Source organism: Myripristis murdjan, chromosome 21, assembly GCF_902150065.1.
Source record: "Myripristis murdjan chromosome 21, fMyrMur1.1, whole genome shotgun sequence".
Taxonomy (NCBI): domain Eukaryota; kingdom Metazoa; phylum Chordata; class Actinopteri; order Holocentriformes; family Holocentridae; genus Myripristis; species Myripristis murdjan.
Window position 1 is genome coordinate 16330890 of NC_044000.1, and position 17135 is coordinate 16348024.

General features: G+C 42.0%; 1 protein-coding gene across 2 annotated transcripts; it reads left to right on the forward strand.

Moving 5' to 3' along the window:
* Nucleotides 1-268: 268 nt before the first annotated feature.
* On the forward strand, nt 269-17015 carry itga6a (integrin, alpha 6a). Of its 2 annotated transcripts, XM_030080834.1 has the most exons (26): nt 269-518; nt 6594-6718; nt 6877-6956; nt 7063-7324; nt 7999-8130; nt 8641-8854; nt 8997-9190; nt 9274-9368; nt 9854-9981; nt 10064-10153; nt 10238-10299; nt 10376-10545; nt 11417-11560; nt 11685-11800; nt 12146-12308; nt 12434-12520; nt 12614-12693; nt 12865-12942; nt 13034-13136; nt 13253-13429; nt 13512-13610; nt 13704-13820; nt 13945-14043; nt 14136-14261; nt 15074-15208; nt 15799-15930. In XM_030080834.1, the coding sequence occupies exons 1-25, from the start codon at nt 340-342 to the stop codon at nt 15179-15181; spliced, it is 3228 nt and encodes a 1075-aa protein (XP_029936694.1). In that variant the 5' UTR covers nt 269-339; the 3' UTR covers nt 15182-15208; nt 15799-15930. The 2 variants fall into 2 exon arrangements, with proteins under 2 accessions (XP_029936694.1, XP_029936693.1); XM_030080833.1 differs by lacking the exon at nt 15074-15208 and having other exon boundaries at nt 15799-17015.
* Nucleotides 17016-17135: the final 120 nt, after the last annotated feature.

Genomic DNA, 17135 nt, shown 5'->3' on the forward strand with positions numbered 1-17135 from the left:
TTTAAATTTCAGTATGGGTTTATGATTTTGCTCTGACGTTCTCGTAGTATCTTCTCTTTTTTGTGTGTGGGGGGGAGCACATCATAGTGTATCTATAACAGCCTTAACTTTTTTTCTGGGTGTGTTTTAACTGTAGTGGCACCTGTGCGCACTGAAGCCCATAAAGGCTGGTGGTGCAGCGCCCGGGGACGCCGCAGGGGGCGCTGTGCAGCGGGAGCGGAGTCCGCCCGGGAAACAGGGCAGTGTTCAGTAGTGACCAGCAGCACCGAGCAGAGAGGAGCAGCGGGGTCACTGTGGCACAACTTGGGACTACAGGGACTAGTTTTGGGCCGCACGGCGATGCTGCTGCTAAGAAGACACTCGGCTGTTTATGTAGCACTTTTATTTTTGCTGGACTCAACCTTCACATCTGCCTTCAACCTTGACACCAGTCATGTTATCAGGAAAGAGGGAGAGCCGGGGAGTCTGTTCGGCTTCTCCCTCGCCATGCATCGGCAGCTAAAACCAGATAAAAGAATGTGAGTGATACTTTTAGTTGCCCTATTTTATTGCTCCCTCTTTGTTTCGCTTCCCTTGTAACTGCAGCTCAGTCTTAAGGTGTGTATGTGTGTGTGTGTATGTGTGTGTGTGACTGTGAGTCTCCGTTACATGAAAGCACCTGACGGGGCAGGTTCACTTTTTACAGCCTGCCTGCTGTCCGGGGCTGAGGTTGAGCCGCTTCACCTCTCATATTAGCTACAAAACTTGTTGCTTCATAGCCATAATAATTACTAGAACTCCTAGTCTGTGATATAACCCTAAGAGAACTTATTCTGTTAAAATTTGTATACACATATACTTTACATGAGACTGTGCTGCAGAGGGCAGAGCCTGTTTCGATAGGACAGCAGCTCGTTTTCACCCTCTTCCTTGGCAACAGCTATGAATTGTTTTCACCAACTGGCCCTGATGCCAGGCGTTGTTGCCATCTATGAGATTCACTGTGTGGCAGCAACTAAAGAGCTGTGCCACTTTACAAAAGATGCATGTTATTGTTTTATTTCTCTGCGTCCCTGCGAGCGCATCACACAGGCCGGAGGACCCCTTGAATATGAAACGGGAGGCAGTCAAAGGACAAGTGAATCAACAATTGTTTTAATTGTCATGTAAATGTATAAGGTCAGCCGCTTTGGCAAAGTAAGGGACAACTCAGAGGATAGCTAGGCAGTATCTGAACTTTTCCTTTACTCTTTGCTAAATCTTACTTTACTACCCTTTCATTTTCTGCATTTTATTCCTTTTCCCCTCTTTTAATATCTTGTAGCATGATGTGTTAATGTTTAATCTGGAGCTCTAAAGCTCCTCTAACAAATTACTTAGTGGGAGTGTTCCTACAGTACAAAACTGCATGTAGTGGAGTTTGATTTTTAACAGCATTTTAACAGGGATAAGTTTTCACTCTGCAAATGTGACTTAACTGAGTATCAAAGGCGAGTTTTCTGATGTCTTCCTGCCACTCAGCTGGCACACGTTTAAGGCAAACATTCACATGTAACCTACACAAGCCAGCCAGGCCCGAGTGTTTTCCAGCTTGTGCCACGGTAAAAGCGGGGAGGCTTTCACAGTGAAATTTTTAAAACATTTTTCTCCAACATGGCATCTGAGGAATGCCTGATGATGAATAGGATAGGGGGTTATCCATGCACAAACTGAATCATTTCCTCTGGCCGGCCCTGAGGGGGCACAAAAGTTGTTGTCAGTGCAATGAGCCAGTCTGTGGCCATCCATCCCTGTGAGTGAGGCGGGGGTTTCTGTTGCTTACAGTGGGGGGTGGAAGCTGCATGTCAAAGCCTGTGACCAGGCAGAGGCTCAACAAGCTGCCACACACTGGTTGGCAGCCACGGGACACTGCAGCAGCATGTTGAGAAGCAGAGATATGGATGGAATTTAATCTGGACGGTGTTTTGTCTACTGTTAGACCCCCGTGAAAAGGTAGCTCCTGTTGTGCTGAATGCACTGTGAAATAAGTCCTGAAAAGTTGGAAGCAGTCTTTGAAGTATAGTTTCAACAAAGGCCCTCTTGTGCACATCATTATTTGCTGACGTTTCATGCTAAACAGAAGCAGTAACAGGTGACAGGTCTTTTAAACGAGAAAAGGTAGTGAAACTGAGCAATATTTGTGGGGCAAACAGAGGCTTGGAATTTGACAATGGTCTGATAGCTGGAGCTCAGCCAGTAAAATCCGAGGAGAGCAAAGATTCGCCAAGCTTGACAGACAAGCTGATGTATGAGAAAGCTGCCCTAATTCTGGCACAGATTCTGCACACATGGGCCTCACATATACAAGTTTAGGACAAAGTTGGCTTCTTCCAGGATGTGGACAGAATAGAAAAAAACAACATATTTTTTTCATCATATATGTTATTTTTAGTCCGAGGTGTTAAAGATGACCAATAAACACTGAGTGAAAGTATCCTTTATCAAGAGAAATTTACTGTGCATCTGTCCCAATAAGGTTATAATTATCTGAAATGCTCTGCACTGTCTAGACTGCACATTGTTGTGATTCGGGAAAGTATGGAAACAACAGCAACTCCCCCCTGCTCGGCCATGATCTCAGTTCTAAATCCTCATGTGACCCTGAGATAATCAGCCGACCAAGTGAAAGCTCAGTTGAGCGAACAAGTAGGTAATGAACAGCCCTGGCTAACGTGGAGCTACAAGCCACATTAACCAGGTATCTAATTACAGAGCTCAGGAAACCACAAGTCAGCAAAACAAACAGCACAACACAGTCAGTCATTCTCTTTTGCTCCTTTGTGTGGAGAAATGTTTTTGAATATTAGCATAATTTAAAATACTACATGCAAATTCAGTCATAAACCTAATTGTAATGCATTAAAATCAAATATTAAGATAGTAGATGAAGGATTAGTTTTACTGAGTGGTAGACAGTTCTACGCATTTTTTCTGAGTGATGCAACTTACAATCGGTCCACTTGCTCGGTGAAAAATGTGTGACCAAATAGGCTCTTTCCCTCTCCAGTCAAATAGGACTGAAAAATGATTTGAAATCTTACTGAAATGGCATAATGGCAATATCCAAATCCCGCACGCTGCAATTTTTGATAAAGGTTCAATTTGACACACTACCATTATCAAGTACTGTGGTGCTGGCCTGCAAAACATATTTGGTACCGACTCCAGAAGAAAAATCCCATCATCATTTTACTTTTTTTCAGTGAAAATGAAAATCACAACAAGTACAATTCCCACTAAAATCATGAATCGTATCGTGGTCACAATTTCTGTCCAAACAATTGCAATGTGATTTTACACTGCAATTGTTAACAGTCAAATCCCATCCCTCCTTTCTAGTTAAACAACCTGCTGATTGGGTAAACCAGTGCCTGTGATGTCTCCAAGTCTTCCAGGCTTCACCGCTCCTGTCTTTGTGCACTTGAAAAGGAAATCTGCGATGATGAAAGTGTTCTGTTGTTGTGACGCTCAAGCCCATGATGTAACTGTACCTCTTTTTCTTTAATGGCTTCATGGAAAACACAGCTCCGATTAAACGTGATGCTGTTGTTTGTGGGGTTATTTGTGGTGCCTTCCTTGTCAACATATAGGTTTGGCCATATGAGTGAACATATTGTGCGCTCTTAGCACCAGTGAACTGGATACCTCTTCCATGAGAAATCTGTTGAGTTAATGATGTGGTTATAACATACTCCCGATGAAACCAGAGAAAAGGCCATTTGAATGGACATGCCAGGCCATCTGTGCATTTGTAACCTGATAGATTCAATGCAGCAGTTTTTTTTTTTTTTTCATCACTGGAGACATTCCAGGCACACTAAGCATCATCACTGTGCGAGTTTGACACAGGAATAGGTTGTTTAACACATACAAATACATCAATCAAGTGGATTGACAAGCTGCATGTGGTGGCTTTAAGTCTTTTTCACTTGATCTTTCAGGTGACGTTGAGCTTTGAAAGTTCATGCCTAATTCTTTCAGTGACGTGTAACCAGCCAATCAAAGGTCAGCGGCAAACAAAGTGTGTGTGTAAACTGAAACAGTTAGAACAGCTGCAGTGGCTCCGGTGGCTTTGAGTGCACAGCTGTGGGAGCGCTGGAGCACATCTGTGAACAAAGAGCAGTGAGGTCACTGTGTGCACCCACACCGGTCACTGTCCATCCCCGTTTACGCTGCAATGAAAGACGTGTTGCGTGATGTGCCGTGGCTTCACACTGGCTCTGGAGCGCCAGTTGTCTTCCTCTGTGCTCGCTGTTCGCAGGTGACTGTCCTGGCAAAGAGAATCACCTGCAGCTTCTTTCACTTCTTTACTGTCACATATGTAATTACGCTCTTGTCAAAAGGGTTGGGTGTTGCTTTGAGTATTATATTTCCGGCTGTGCTGTAAAATTTACATGCTGGGGGAACATATTCCGGCCTCTCTTTAGTCAGTTTCACACAGATTAACCTTTCAGTCTTAAGGTTTTAATAATTTCAGTGAAAAAAAAAATATCCATGAGCAATTCATCTTTCTGCAAATTGAAAAGCCTGTTCATATGTCTGCTAGAGTGAGGATCCAAAAGGCTGGAGTGTTGCGTGTAAATGTCAGTGTTACATTTCGGCTACTTGCTAAATTCTACAACTGTCACTGTACTGAGTAGCCCTGCTGTTAACTTGGCGGCTGTTTTCCTTCTCTTTACATATGTTACAAGCTCTGCATGTACATGTTGTTTTCCTGTACGTGGCCCTGTGAATTTTGTGATTGAGATGCAAAAGAGACAAAATGTAGCCCAGAAATAGAAGCCTGGACAAGGATCCAATCCTCCCAAAATATTCTGTCTTATGTCTCCTGTCCTCTCAGCCCCTATCATGTCTCAGTGATTATAATTTTGCAGTACATCTTCAGTTGCTGTTGTCACCTTATAAAGCATGTTAGGCTGAATCAGCTCGGCATCTGAAGTGTGAAATCAAAGTGAATTTTGCATTGACTTCTGTTTGTATTTATTTGCATTTCACTGGCTGTTGATTGAAGGGAGGAGTTTGAGCTTCTGGGCTTCAGTCTTACAGCAGACCTCCTCAGGAGAGGCCTTCTTCAGCAAATGAAGAGCGACAGCGCTGTCCCCAAGATCAATAGATGACTGACTAACAGAAGGGACGGAAGAAGCACGTAGGGCAGAGGAATCGGTCGGGAAGGATTTCCTTCCGGCCCTATGGGAAAATTCCTACAGGCAAATGTGTTAGGCAGGTCATTTCTCACACTTCTTTATATATTTAAAGAAAAACGGCCTTAATCCTTTGTCAGAAGTCCTTCCTCTTTTCACACTTCAAACACTGACAAATTGTCACCAAGGACAGGGATTGTTGAAGGAAATTCTCTCTGTGACTAGTGGCTGTAACTGTTCAGACTGGAAAATGTGACCCAGACAAGTTTTTGTGCTCCCCCCCTCTCTCACCTTTCTTTCACACTGCTGTCCCAACTGAAATTCATCCTCATTTTCTCAACTGCCAAGTGCAGCCCAGTCCTGAAATCCTGATGAAGAAAAATACTTCACAAGTGCGCTTCACCACAGCCGCAGCTTCAGTGAAGTGTTGTTGACTGTTTAATCCCGGTGGCCGCTGACATTAATCAGCCCAGAGACACATCTCCCCCCTCAAGCCTTCTGTGAGAAACTGGGTGTTTTGGAGAAGCTGTGGTTAGTGAGCTAATGTTGTACAGAACAATTACATTATTGAACGAGCTCCAAATTAGTGTGTCTGCTCCACTGCTCCCTTGCCCCGTGCAGAATGTTAGGACAGTGCTCTACTGTCCTGCTGTGGGGTTTTGTATTTTGTTTCTTATCACAAAATAGCCCTTTGAGTGCCTTGTTGAGCGCCACTAAAAGCACAATAAAACTCCACAGGCTGGCGAACAGACGGCTGCCTGGCTCTGAGGGGCTTATGACAGTCAAAGGCATGTTCACTGGCTCTTGCATGAAGAGAATGAGCCTTATGTCTTCTGTTTTGGCATAATATATAATCCATAGTATGTATGTGTGGTGCTTGGAGCAGAAGGTTTACTACATTTTGATAACAACCTATAAATGCAGCTGTCATTTTTAATTGCTTCAAATGTAACAATTGTACTACTGATTACATCAAACACACTATTGCATTAATAAATAAGCTTGTGTGACAGTATATGTGAAAAGACAGTTGCAAGCACATAAGTATCAAAGGAAAATCCTCATAAACAGTTAAAAAAAAAAAAACTGCTACTGGAGATGCACTTTCCATTTTTGGGTCCATGTCTTGTTTGGTGGTGTAGTTTTGTAATAATAATAGGCAACTCACAGGATGAGACGTCACAATATCAACAGCACACCAAACAGTGGAGTTTCATATTTTTCAGCTATGAAAAACATCAATGTCAGTTTTTGGTGTCAAAGAGCAAAAGCTTCTTTCTAGACTTAGCATTTTGAACAGAAATCCAAAATAACTCCTGGAGTGCGCTGAACTTCACATATTAATAACATAATTGTCAGAATAACTCAGGGTGGATTATTGCTGTATTACTGTTTTTATCTACATAACACCACGACTGTATTGTTTTCGTTCAGGCTGTTGATTGGTGCCCCCAGAGCCAGAGCTTTACACAACCAGAGAGCCAACATCACAGGAGGCCTTTATAAATGTGAAATCACTCAATCCAATAACTGTGAGCGCATTGAATTTGATAATGAAGGTGAGGAAATTGATTTTTACCCTATCGACATCCTTCAAAACATCCTTCTTCATTGTAAACTGGGCCATTCTTCATGTTCTTTATCAGGTTATCAGTTTGAAATTGATTTCATGTTAGCGTGCTGTAAAATTCTTGTCTTCTTCGGTAAATTTCCAAAGAGGACATTCGTATCGAGAACAAGGAAAACCAGTGGATGGGGGTGACGGTCCAGAGCCAGGGACCTGGAGGGAAGATCGTGGTAAGTCATGATGTCAGCTCATGCTTTGAAACGTCATCACCGGCAGCTTTGTGTCCTTGTCCTGTTCTCATTGAGGTTTAACCCACTGGTGTTTTTTTATTTTCAGACCTGTGCTCATCGCTACCAGAGGCGCTTGTTTGTGAACACGGCCCAGGAGTCCCGTGACATTACGGGGCGATGCTACGTTCTGAGTCAGGACCTGACCATCGACACCTCCTCCGATGAAGACGGGGGCAACTGGAAGTTCTGTGAGGGCAGAGCCAGGGGCCACGAGAGGTTCGGATCCTGCCAGCAGGGTCTGGCTGCCACCTTTACCAAGGACTACCATTACGTGGTGTTTGGAGCACCAGGAGCGTACAACTGGAGAGGTCAGACCTGAGTGACCCTGGCTAACCAGAAGCCCAGTTAACACTAAAGTGAATGTGTCATGCACTGTTGTTGCTGCCAAGGTGTCCTGCAAGCCTCGGCACTTTATTTTTTAATTTAAGCATCATCTAGAGGCCAAGGAAGCATTTGCCTGGGATATTTCATCAGTCACAGTCAGCATTTTATATTCTGATCATTTTACTTTAAGCTTCTCACTGTGTCACTAAGCCAAATTATTATTATTATATTTTATAGGGTTTTTTAGGGCATCGCGATAATTCAGTAGTATCGTAAATTTGTCTTTCAGTCTAGTTGTATTGTGTGATAATATTTTGATTATGATATATTGCACAATTTTTTTACTGAAAAGCTAACCCTAACCCTCACATCCAACATCTCAATCCAGTTCAACATGCTGAACATTAATTTGATCATTATTTGTGATTTGGCATTCAGGACTCGTGTAGTTACATAACCTGATATTGATGAAAATCCTTATGAGTGTTGTGATGTTGATTTCAATTTCGACCACATCGCCCAGCCTGATGTGTTACCCATTTGTTCTTTGTCATTGTTTCAAATCTGTTTTTTTTTTTCTTTTTGTTTTGTCTGTGTCAGATATTTTCCCCCTTAATGAACATTTCCTGTCTCCTCCCTTCACTCACTACCTCTCCAGGCGTTGTACGTGCAGAGCAGAAGAACAACACTTTGCTGGAAATGGGATTTTATGATGACGGGCCTTATGAAGTTGGAGATGAGAACCTGCTGGACCCCGACCTCGTGCCTGTGCCTGCCAACAGCTACCTGGGTAGGTGTCCGGTCATGGATTTTGTATTGTGATGTAATGCTTTTATCTTTTTCCTGTATAATAAATGTAAGTAAATGGGGCAGGCACACTGTGTAAGCTGTGCTGTGTGTCCCTGTATCCTGTTTTTGATCAGGTTGTCAACTTTTTGTGGCCACTTTCATTGCAGGTCAACACATAGGAAACTCTACATGTCTCACCAAATAGTTATGTAGGTTTGTGACCCTTGGACTTCATCACTATTTAAATTCATAAAAGGCAGCATTAATTACAAAGAACTGTCATGAGTTGATTTTCACTGCACAGAGGTGGAGTTTTTTTTTTTTTTTTTTAAATTTTATTTTGTTTTTCATAGGTTTTGTGTTGAAATGCTCACTGAACATGACATTTCATCACAGTTTCACATCACTTTTTTTTCTTTTTGTTCATCATTTTTGGTTTAAAAAAGATGTCTGGTCTGCATTCTCAGTCGAAGGAAGGTTTGTTCTAAAATATTTCTCACACACACTTTAGGATTTTCCCTCGATTCGGGACACAGCATCACCAAGAGCCGTGGCTTAACAATTGTGGCTGGAGCGCCCAGATCCAATCACAGTGGAGCCGTGGTGCTGTTGAAGAAGGAAAGCGAAACCTCCACTCGACTCTCCCCTGAGTACGTTCTGCAGGGGCCGGGACTCGCCTCTTCCTTCGGATATGATGTGGCTGTAGTTGACCTGAATGGTGATGGGTAGGCAACATCTCTTATGGATAACTTTTAAGATTTTTCAAAGGACTCACAAAACAGCTCCTTTCTGCTGATATCATTTTGTCATAATGTCATTTTTGTGTGGTTCTGATATTAAATGATTCCCTTTCCTTCTGTGATCTAGATGGCAAGACATCGTTGTTGGAGCTCCTCAGTTCTTCATGAAGGACGGGGACGTCGGAGGGGCTGTTTATGTCTATATCAACCAGGCGGGCAGGTGGGACAAGGTCACTCCTGTCCGTCTGAACGGAACCAAAGACTCGATGTTCGGACTGGCGGTGGAGAACATCGGAGACACAAATCGGGACTCTTACGAAGGTAATTTAGGTGTTCTGGATTAATTTGCTCGCTGGACAGTTTCTCTGTTAGTTTCCATTTTCTCCAGCTGGTCTCTCTTACAGATATTGCCGTGGGAGCTCCCTATGATGACGGCGGGGCGGGAAAAGTCTACATTTATCATGGCTCGGCGCAAGGGATCAACACCAAGCCTGCACAGGTGGGATTTTTTTGGTGCCTTTTGCCAAACTTTGTGGAAAACCTTCTGTTTTTCTTTCAAATAGCTCTTGTAGCTTTCCTTATGCATGTCTGTGTATGTTCTATTTGTGTATTTATTGGTTTCTTCTCTTTAAGTCATGAAGCATGATAGCTACAAAGTTATTCTTATTCTTATTATTAGACCAGCTCCATGAGTAATGACCTTGCACCTTACCTTCTCTGTAGAGGGGGGCAAGCAAAAAATCATTTTCCTGGAGATTAGTAAACTATCACATTATTGGTATAATTAAATTAGTTTTGCCCTAGAACCTGGGCTCATTAAACCATAGAAGTTGTTGTGTGGAGACCCATTTTGGGTTCCGACCTATAACTCAAGAAATACTGCCCCAGCCATTGAACCTGGACCACCCAGAACCAGCCCCTAGAGATATCCAAGTGTTTGAAATTGTGCACAAAAAACATAATTGTCTTTTTCCTCTGCTGTAGATCCTTTCAGGAAGACAAAACAACATAAGATTATTTGGATACTCTCTGGCAGGAAACATGGACTTGGATAGTAACTCTTACCCAGATCTGGCTATAGGCTCTCTCTCAGACACAGCTTTCATTTACAGGTAATTATCTCATCACTTATTATAGTTTAATTCCAACCCCACTGACTTCAATGACGACTTTATTTAACAACCTTTCTTTCAGAGCACGGCCAGTCATTAGCATCAAAAAAGATGTCAAAATAACTCCGAGGGAAATTGACCTTACAAAGAAAACCTGTGGAAACAGCATTTGGTAGGTATTGTAATATTTCATGGGCTCTCGTAATTGAAACTCCCTGTGTTATAATTGAATAATAATCCATTTTCTTATCCATAGTTTCACTGTGGAGGCATGCTTCACCTACAAAGCAAACCCTGCGTCTTACAGTCCAAAATTAAGTAAGTGAACACCATTTCTTTTTGCCCACATTGAAGACTGTACAGTTTTCTTCTCTAACATGCCTTTTCCCCACAGCTATCAGCTTTTCTCTTGAGGCAGAGAAGGAGCGAAGGAAACAAGGGCTGCTGTCCAGAGTGATGTTCCTGAACAAGTCCCGCAGTGACAAAGACTATGAGTTTTCTGGCACGCTGGACCTCCGTGGCCAGAACAAGAAAGCATGCATCAAGACCAAAGTGAAGCTGAAGGTAACTGGTCATGAAGCTAAAACACACCGGTGGGACAACTTCAACTCCAATCCAATCCCCAGTCATGCTTTACTGTCCTGAAAGCTGCCAACAAAAAAACAAACGCTTTGTGTGATAGAAAACTGTGATTGACATGCCTCAAAAGACGTTGTTCAGATTGCCACAATAGTCAGTCAGATGCATCAATAGCCGATCATTGGAGATGTTCACAAGGCAGGAACATTTTGACAGTCTGCCACAGGAGGTTTCCCCACAGATTAAATCTTTGTCATTTACCTAAAAGCTACACTCACTAAACTCTGGCTGCAGACCGTGTAAAATCAACCATGATACAGTTGCACTGAATTTGGACATGATGTGCCTGTCCAACACTTGTGATAGGAGAACAGACTCACCTCTGAATAACAATGTCACCAAGCTGCGGGCACAGAGATGGTTTCTAACCAACCATAGTTTTAGACCAAAGCTTTTAAACCCGGCAGAGATGGTTTGGTTAGGCATGGGTTTACTCTGCTTAGGGTTAGGGATTTGGGCCTGAGGTGTGGTTAACTACACCTACATCCTATTGTATCCCCTGTATGTCCATATTCAATGTACTGTAATTGTATTGTGGTTGATTTTACATGATTCGCATTGCAGTCTCAGTGAATGCAGCTTTAAATGTCCCATATTACTCAACTTTTGTGATTTTATTCATTCATCAGTAATACATTATAGTTGAGGATAGGAATAAACACTCGATAAGTTAAACTTTAGGAATGTGTTTCTTAAGCACTGTGACCACACATGTATTTAAATGGTGGAAAATTTGAATTCCTATCGCAGGGCACCTTTAAAAGGAGTCATTATGCTCTGCTTCTGCTTCACTCAGGACAACATTAAGGACAAACTGCGCAGCATTCCCATCGAGGTGTCCGTGGGAATTGTGGGTACCAAACGCCAGAAGAGACAGAATGCTCTTCCTCAGCTTGTGCCCATATTGGACTCCTCGCAAGCCAGTAAAGTTGTCACTGAGGTAAAGACTCAGGCTACAGCAGTTATTATGAAACACAGGATCTCATTTAATCATACTGATAAAGTATTGTTTATAGCCCTCCAAATTACGTATGACACTTTGTTGTTATTTGTAATTAATGCAGGTCAACTTCTTAAAAGAGGGATGTGGAAGTGACAATATATGCCAGAGTAACCTGCAGTTGCAGTACAAATTGTGCTACAAAGAAAACAACCAAGATGTCTTCCCCCCACTACCCATGTGAGTACACTACACACATTTGAAATTGTACAAGCCACATGAGTTCAGATACAGTTTTGTTCACGTAGGACAAATTGTGGAAGCAAAATGTTGCTTGGGTAAGATTTTCAGTTTTCATAGTTTCAAGTTCATATGGAGGAGAATGATGTGCTGGGTGGTTATTGGTCCCCTCATGACTGGGACGGGGGTGTCCATTTAAACAACTATCTTTCTATTTCTTAGGTGGGAAATAGAAAAGGAGGGATGTTTTTCTTCACCTTGTCTGTGTAGATGATAAGTTACTTTTTTTCCCCACCATCCTAAACCTGACCGTGTAACGCTGGTTCATATTTGCTCTGTCTGCAGTGAGAACGGCGTGCCTGTGTTTTCTTTGAATGACCAGAAGAAGGACCTGGCTCTGCAGGTGACGGTGAAGAACAAGAACGGAGACGACGCCCATGAGGCCAAACTAGTGGGGACGTTTCCAGACACTCTCTCCTATTCTGGATTCCGCTCACATAAAACAACGGTAAAAATAAATACATAAGTGAAACCGTTTCAGTGATGCAGAGGCACAGATGGTGCTTCTGACAGTCAGACTCACAACTTAGACAACATCCAGGCACTGTAATATTATAATGTGGTCTTCTGCAGAAGGAAAAACGAATCATCTGCATTGCCAATCAGAACGGCTCTCAAGCAGACTGTGAGCTGGGGAATCCGTTCAAGAGGGACTCAGAGGTACGGACTTGCCTTCAGCATCAGCCCTCACTGTGCTCGTTGTGCTTTATGTGATCTTTTAAAGGTGATAGATGTTTATTTGTCTTTCACAAGGCTACATTCTACATCATCTTGAGCACGGTGGGCATACCCCTCGACACCACAGAGATCGACATTGACCTTCAGCTGCAAACGTAAGTGCCGCTGCTTCAGCCTCGTGTTCAGGCCAGGCGTGTGCTCTGCAAGTGAACGGGAATGGCAATGCGGCGTGTCATCATGCTCAACAACAAATTGTTTTGTATATATGTTTTTTTACAGGTACGAGGCTATGGATATAATTCAATACATTGTCTTTTCTCTTTTAGGACCAGTGTCCAAGAGCAGATTGCCACTGTGAAAGCAAAGGCTAAAGTGGTCATTGAACTGTCTCTGTCAGTCACAGGGTAAGTACCCAAGAGTAAGCAGTTATTTTTTGATAGCTTATTAATATGACATAAGAATGCAAAATTATGTTTATTTATTGTTTTTTTTCAGGGTAGCAAGACCTTCGCAGGTTTATTTTGGAGGCACTGTGAAAGGAGAGAGCGCCATAAAGACAGAGGATGAGATTGGCAGTTTGATTAATTATGAATTCAGGGTAGGTTCAAGCATCGGACCTACTTTTACATATAATTATTGTATCATTACTGGTGTATACAGCAAGGTGAGAGTGTTGAGTGTATGAAATAACCAGACTCACACGTCCCACCCCAGATAAACAACTTGGGGAAGCCGTTGAAGTCCTTTGGCACAGCCTCACTGAACATTCAGTGGCCCAAAGAGAATGTGGACGGGAAGTGGCTCCTGTACCTGGTGAAGATCACCACCACGGGCCTGGAGGACGTCCCCTGCTCCCCTGAAACTGAGATCAACTCTCTCAAACACATTCAGGTAGTGTTTATGTTCATGTACTTGTAGAAACCTTGTCCTTCTCAGTTCCAATTTGAAGTAATGATTATGTCTGGGCTTTCAGGAGTCCTCTGTGATCAGGACAAAACGAGAAACCGGAGAGAGGAAAACATCTGGTACCAGGATTTCTTCACTACTAGAGCAAAGAAAACGTAAAGTTTTGGTGAGTTTTGTTGTGAACCTCACCAGAGAGAGAGAGTTAAATGCCATAATAGCAGCCAGTGTCTCTGACAGACTTCTTTTTCCTCCTTCCTAGATGTGCGGGAACGGGTATGATGCCAGATGTGTGGTGATCAAGTGCCCCCTACAGGATTTAGACAGTACAGCAGTGATTGCTCTCAGATCCCGTCTGTGGAACTCAACCTTCCTTGAGGTAAATTTCCAGGCACATGTCCTCGTTTTGCACCGCTGTTTGGTCGTATCCTGGAATTAAACCTCATGACCTGTTTGTGATTATCTTAACTGACCACCTTTTTTGTTTTGTTTGTTTTTAACAGAATTATGCTTCTTACAACTACCTTGATATAATTGTGAAGGCATCGCTCAGGCTTGACACTCCTGCTAAAAATATGATTCTGAAAAACGCTGAGACTCAGGTAAGTGGCTCCACAGGTGCAGCAGTCCAGCTGTTTTGGTGAAACTCAATCACCTGATCACCGTTTCCTCCCGTTTTCCACGCTCACTTCAGGTGAGAGTGACGGTGTTCCCGGAGAAGACCGTCGCGCAGTACGGCGGCGTTCCCTGGTGGATCATACTGGTTGCTGTTCTTGCTGGCATCTTGATGTTGGCCCTGCTGGTGTTTCTGCTCTGGAAGGTGAGTTCACAGCGAAGGCATCTGCATGTTAACCCTGTCCATGCCTGGTCACATTACATAAGATCATATAAGATGAACTTTGTTGATCCCTAAGGGGAAATTGCATCATTGCAGCAGCAAAAAATAGAGGTTTTGGTTAGTAAACAAAGAATAAAAGACACTAAATGATGTGGGAAAGGTATTAAAGTCACAGTTTAATATAAAACGATCTCTTTCACCTTGTTTGTTAATTATCCGTATTGTAACATATCCCCATTTAATTATTCGCGCAAATGTTTTATTGTCTCTTTTTACAGTGAAATCCCAGTTTCACTTATCTTAAAACTTCAGTCTGACATGAGTGATAGCATGGTGCGTTTTTGGCAGCTCATCCCACAAAACATCGCTTTGTTTTGTAAGACACCACGGTTGTGCTCCAGTGACTGGAATTTTTTCATTTGTCCGGAATTTGTGATGGATCAAGATTTGAACTTTTGAACTGCCCTCCGCATGTTGTGTCCTGTCCTGCTCAGGCAGAAATGCACCTTATTGGAAAGAAAGACACCATCAAAATACAGTTTGTGTGTCACTTTACATGCTATACAAATATAAAAATATGCAAGTGTCTTATAAGAGGTTGCCTTCATAATATTAATAGAGAGTTACTACTGGCTGAAAACAATTTCAGTATGATAGATATTGATGAATTTAACATGATGGTAACATAAAAATACATTTCTCTGGTGTTTGTGGGAGGATGTCATATTGACTGCACATTCTGTATTGATTCAGTTTGTCATCCGTAATGATTCACGACTCTTCCTCCCCCTCAGTGTGGCTTCTTCAAGAGAGCTCCAAAAGACCAATATGATGCTGCATATCACAAGGCAGAAATCCATGTTCAGCCCTCTGACAAAGAGAAACTCTCTGCTGAGGCGTAATGCTTGAATTGTGCTCTCAGACCCAGGGTAAAAAAAATATAAAATAAAAAAAGCTGTCAGCATGGAGCGACAGAGACTAATGGACTCACTCCTCTCTGAAGGAAATGCCTAACTGCAGAATCAGCAGACCTAATGTACAAAATTCAACTCGACACATATTGTACTAAGTGAATAGAACAGTTAAGATTTACATTAAACAAACGTTTAAGCACGCAAGTGAAAATGATCACTGGATCGATGTGGGAGTACATATTTTCTGCCATATAATATTGAACATCAGATATTATTGAATATAAGAATATTGTAGTTTCTGGTGTTTGTACAGTATGTGTCTCTGAATTTTGTCAAGGAATCAGTTATTTCTCCAAATCAGCAGGCTAGATATTTGCATCTTTGTTCAACCAGCTGGTTATCGTCTGTGCTCTGCAGGTGCTTTTGGCTGACTTCACTCATCCTGCTTGGCTGTTTCAAAATGGCAAATTAAGCACCTTATGTACCTCTTCTCTCCTGCAAAGCATGCCTTTTAACACCTGTGCTACTGATTGTATACAGTGCATGTGAATACTGCATTTGTTCAGCCATGTTAGTAACGCCCGGTTTGATGTCTCCCATCCCAGTGTGGATTCTTCAGGCGCTCCAAGCGTGATGAGTGTGTTCCTCGCTACCACGCCGTACAGATAAGAAAGGAAACTCCACAGCACAAAGATGGAAAAGTCAAGCTCGACCCTTTTGAAAAAAAGCAATGGATCACAACTTGGAGTGAGAATGAGAGCTACTCGTGAAACATTTCACTGCTGAAATGATTTGTAGACAGGGATCACTGTAAATGTTGCCAAGTTGCAAATCCACTGATTTTTTTTTAATGTTCATTTAGTGAACATGATGCTCAGTATTTTTTTTTTTGTTGTTTTTTTGTAGATAATCACTGTGCTTACTTTGAATTAGTCTGATCAAAATTATGTCTTTGAATTTGGCAATGTATAGAGACAAAATGTTGTAACTTTTGTATATATTTAAATACGGAAGCACACTGTATATTTATTTTTTGTTAAAACCGATTTCATTTAGCCAAAGAGTTTTTTTCTGTCTTAAGGCTGCTTTTGACTGGAACAATAACGGGCAAAGTTTACTACTGTCTTTCAGGAGTTGCATGGTCCTTAATAAGAAGTAGCTACAGGTTGTAAGAGCCTCAGACTCTCTCCTTACACGTGACAAAATGGTGTACAAATTATTTAAATAGTTGCATGGCACAGCATTCAGTTTCTTCCACAAGTCTATGCAAAGAAGGTCCACCAAACTCCTTGCTGATATTTGTATTGACTAAGATAGTCTGTTCAGCAGCCTGTAATATGAATGTAAAGCAATCTATTTTTTGATGTTGGTGTTTGATGTTAACCTTTACATATTTTTGTTTGGGAGTACCGAAACAAAAACCTCAAAGGAAACAAAAGTCAGGCTATTTCACTTGTTTGTTGGATGATGCTTTGGTACATAATTACTTCACAATAATGAAACGTAGATGGGACCTGACCTTCTGTATGTAACTGGAAACAAACATGTGGTCTAACTCTTACTCCGCATGGAAAAAAGGATACATTCTTCACCTCTTCATCCCATTATGGCATTCAGGTAGCATCCACTGTGTGTAGTTACTGAAGTAAGAATGACTTGTGTTTGTCTTTCTACTTAATAAATCCAAAGGGAAGATAGAGAAAAGCAACTGAAACGTATGGCTGACTTGAAAATTATGATTCAAAATGATTATTTCGTGTTTGAGATGTTGGAGGAAATAAAATTGCCTACAAAAAATTAAAGCACATTTGGGGAAATTCTTTTCTTTTAGCCTTAGTCTGAAGCTCAAAGGCAACCCAGTGACTTTCTGACATTTGTTTTCTTTACACATTAACAGACATGTCTTAATTAAGTTCAATTTTACTTCTGCCTTTTCAGGACA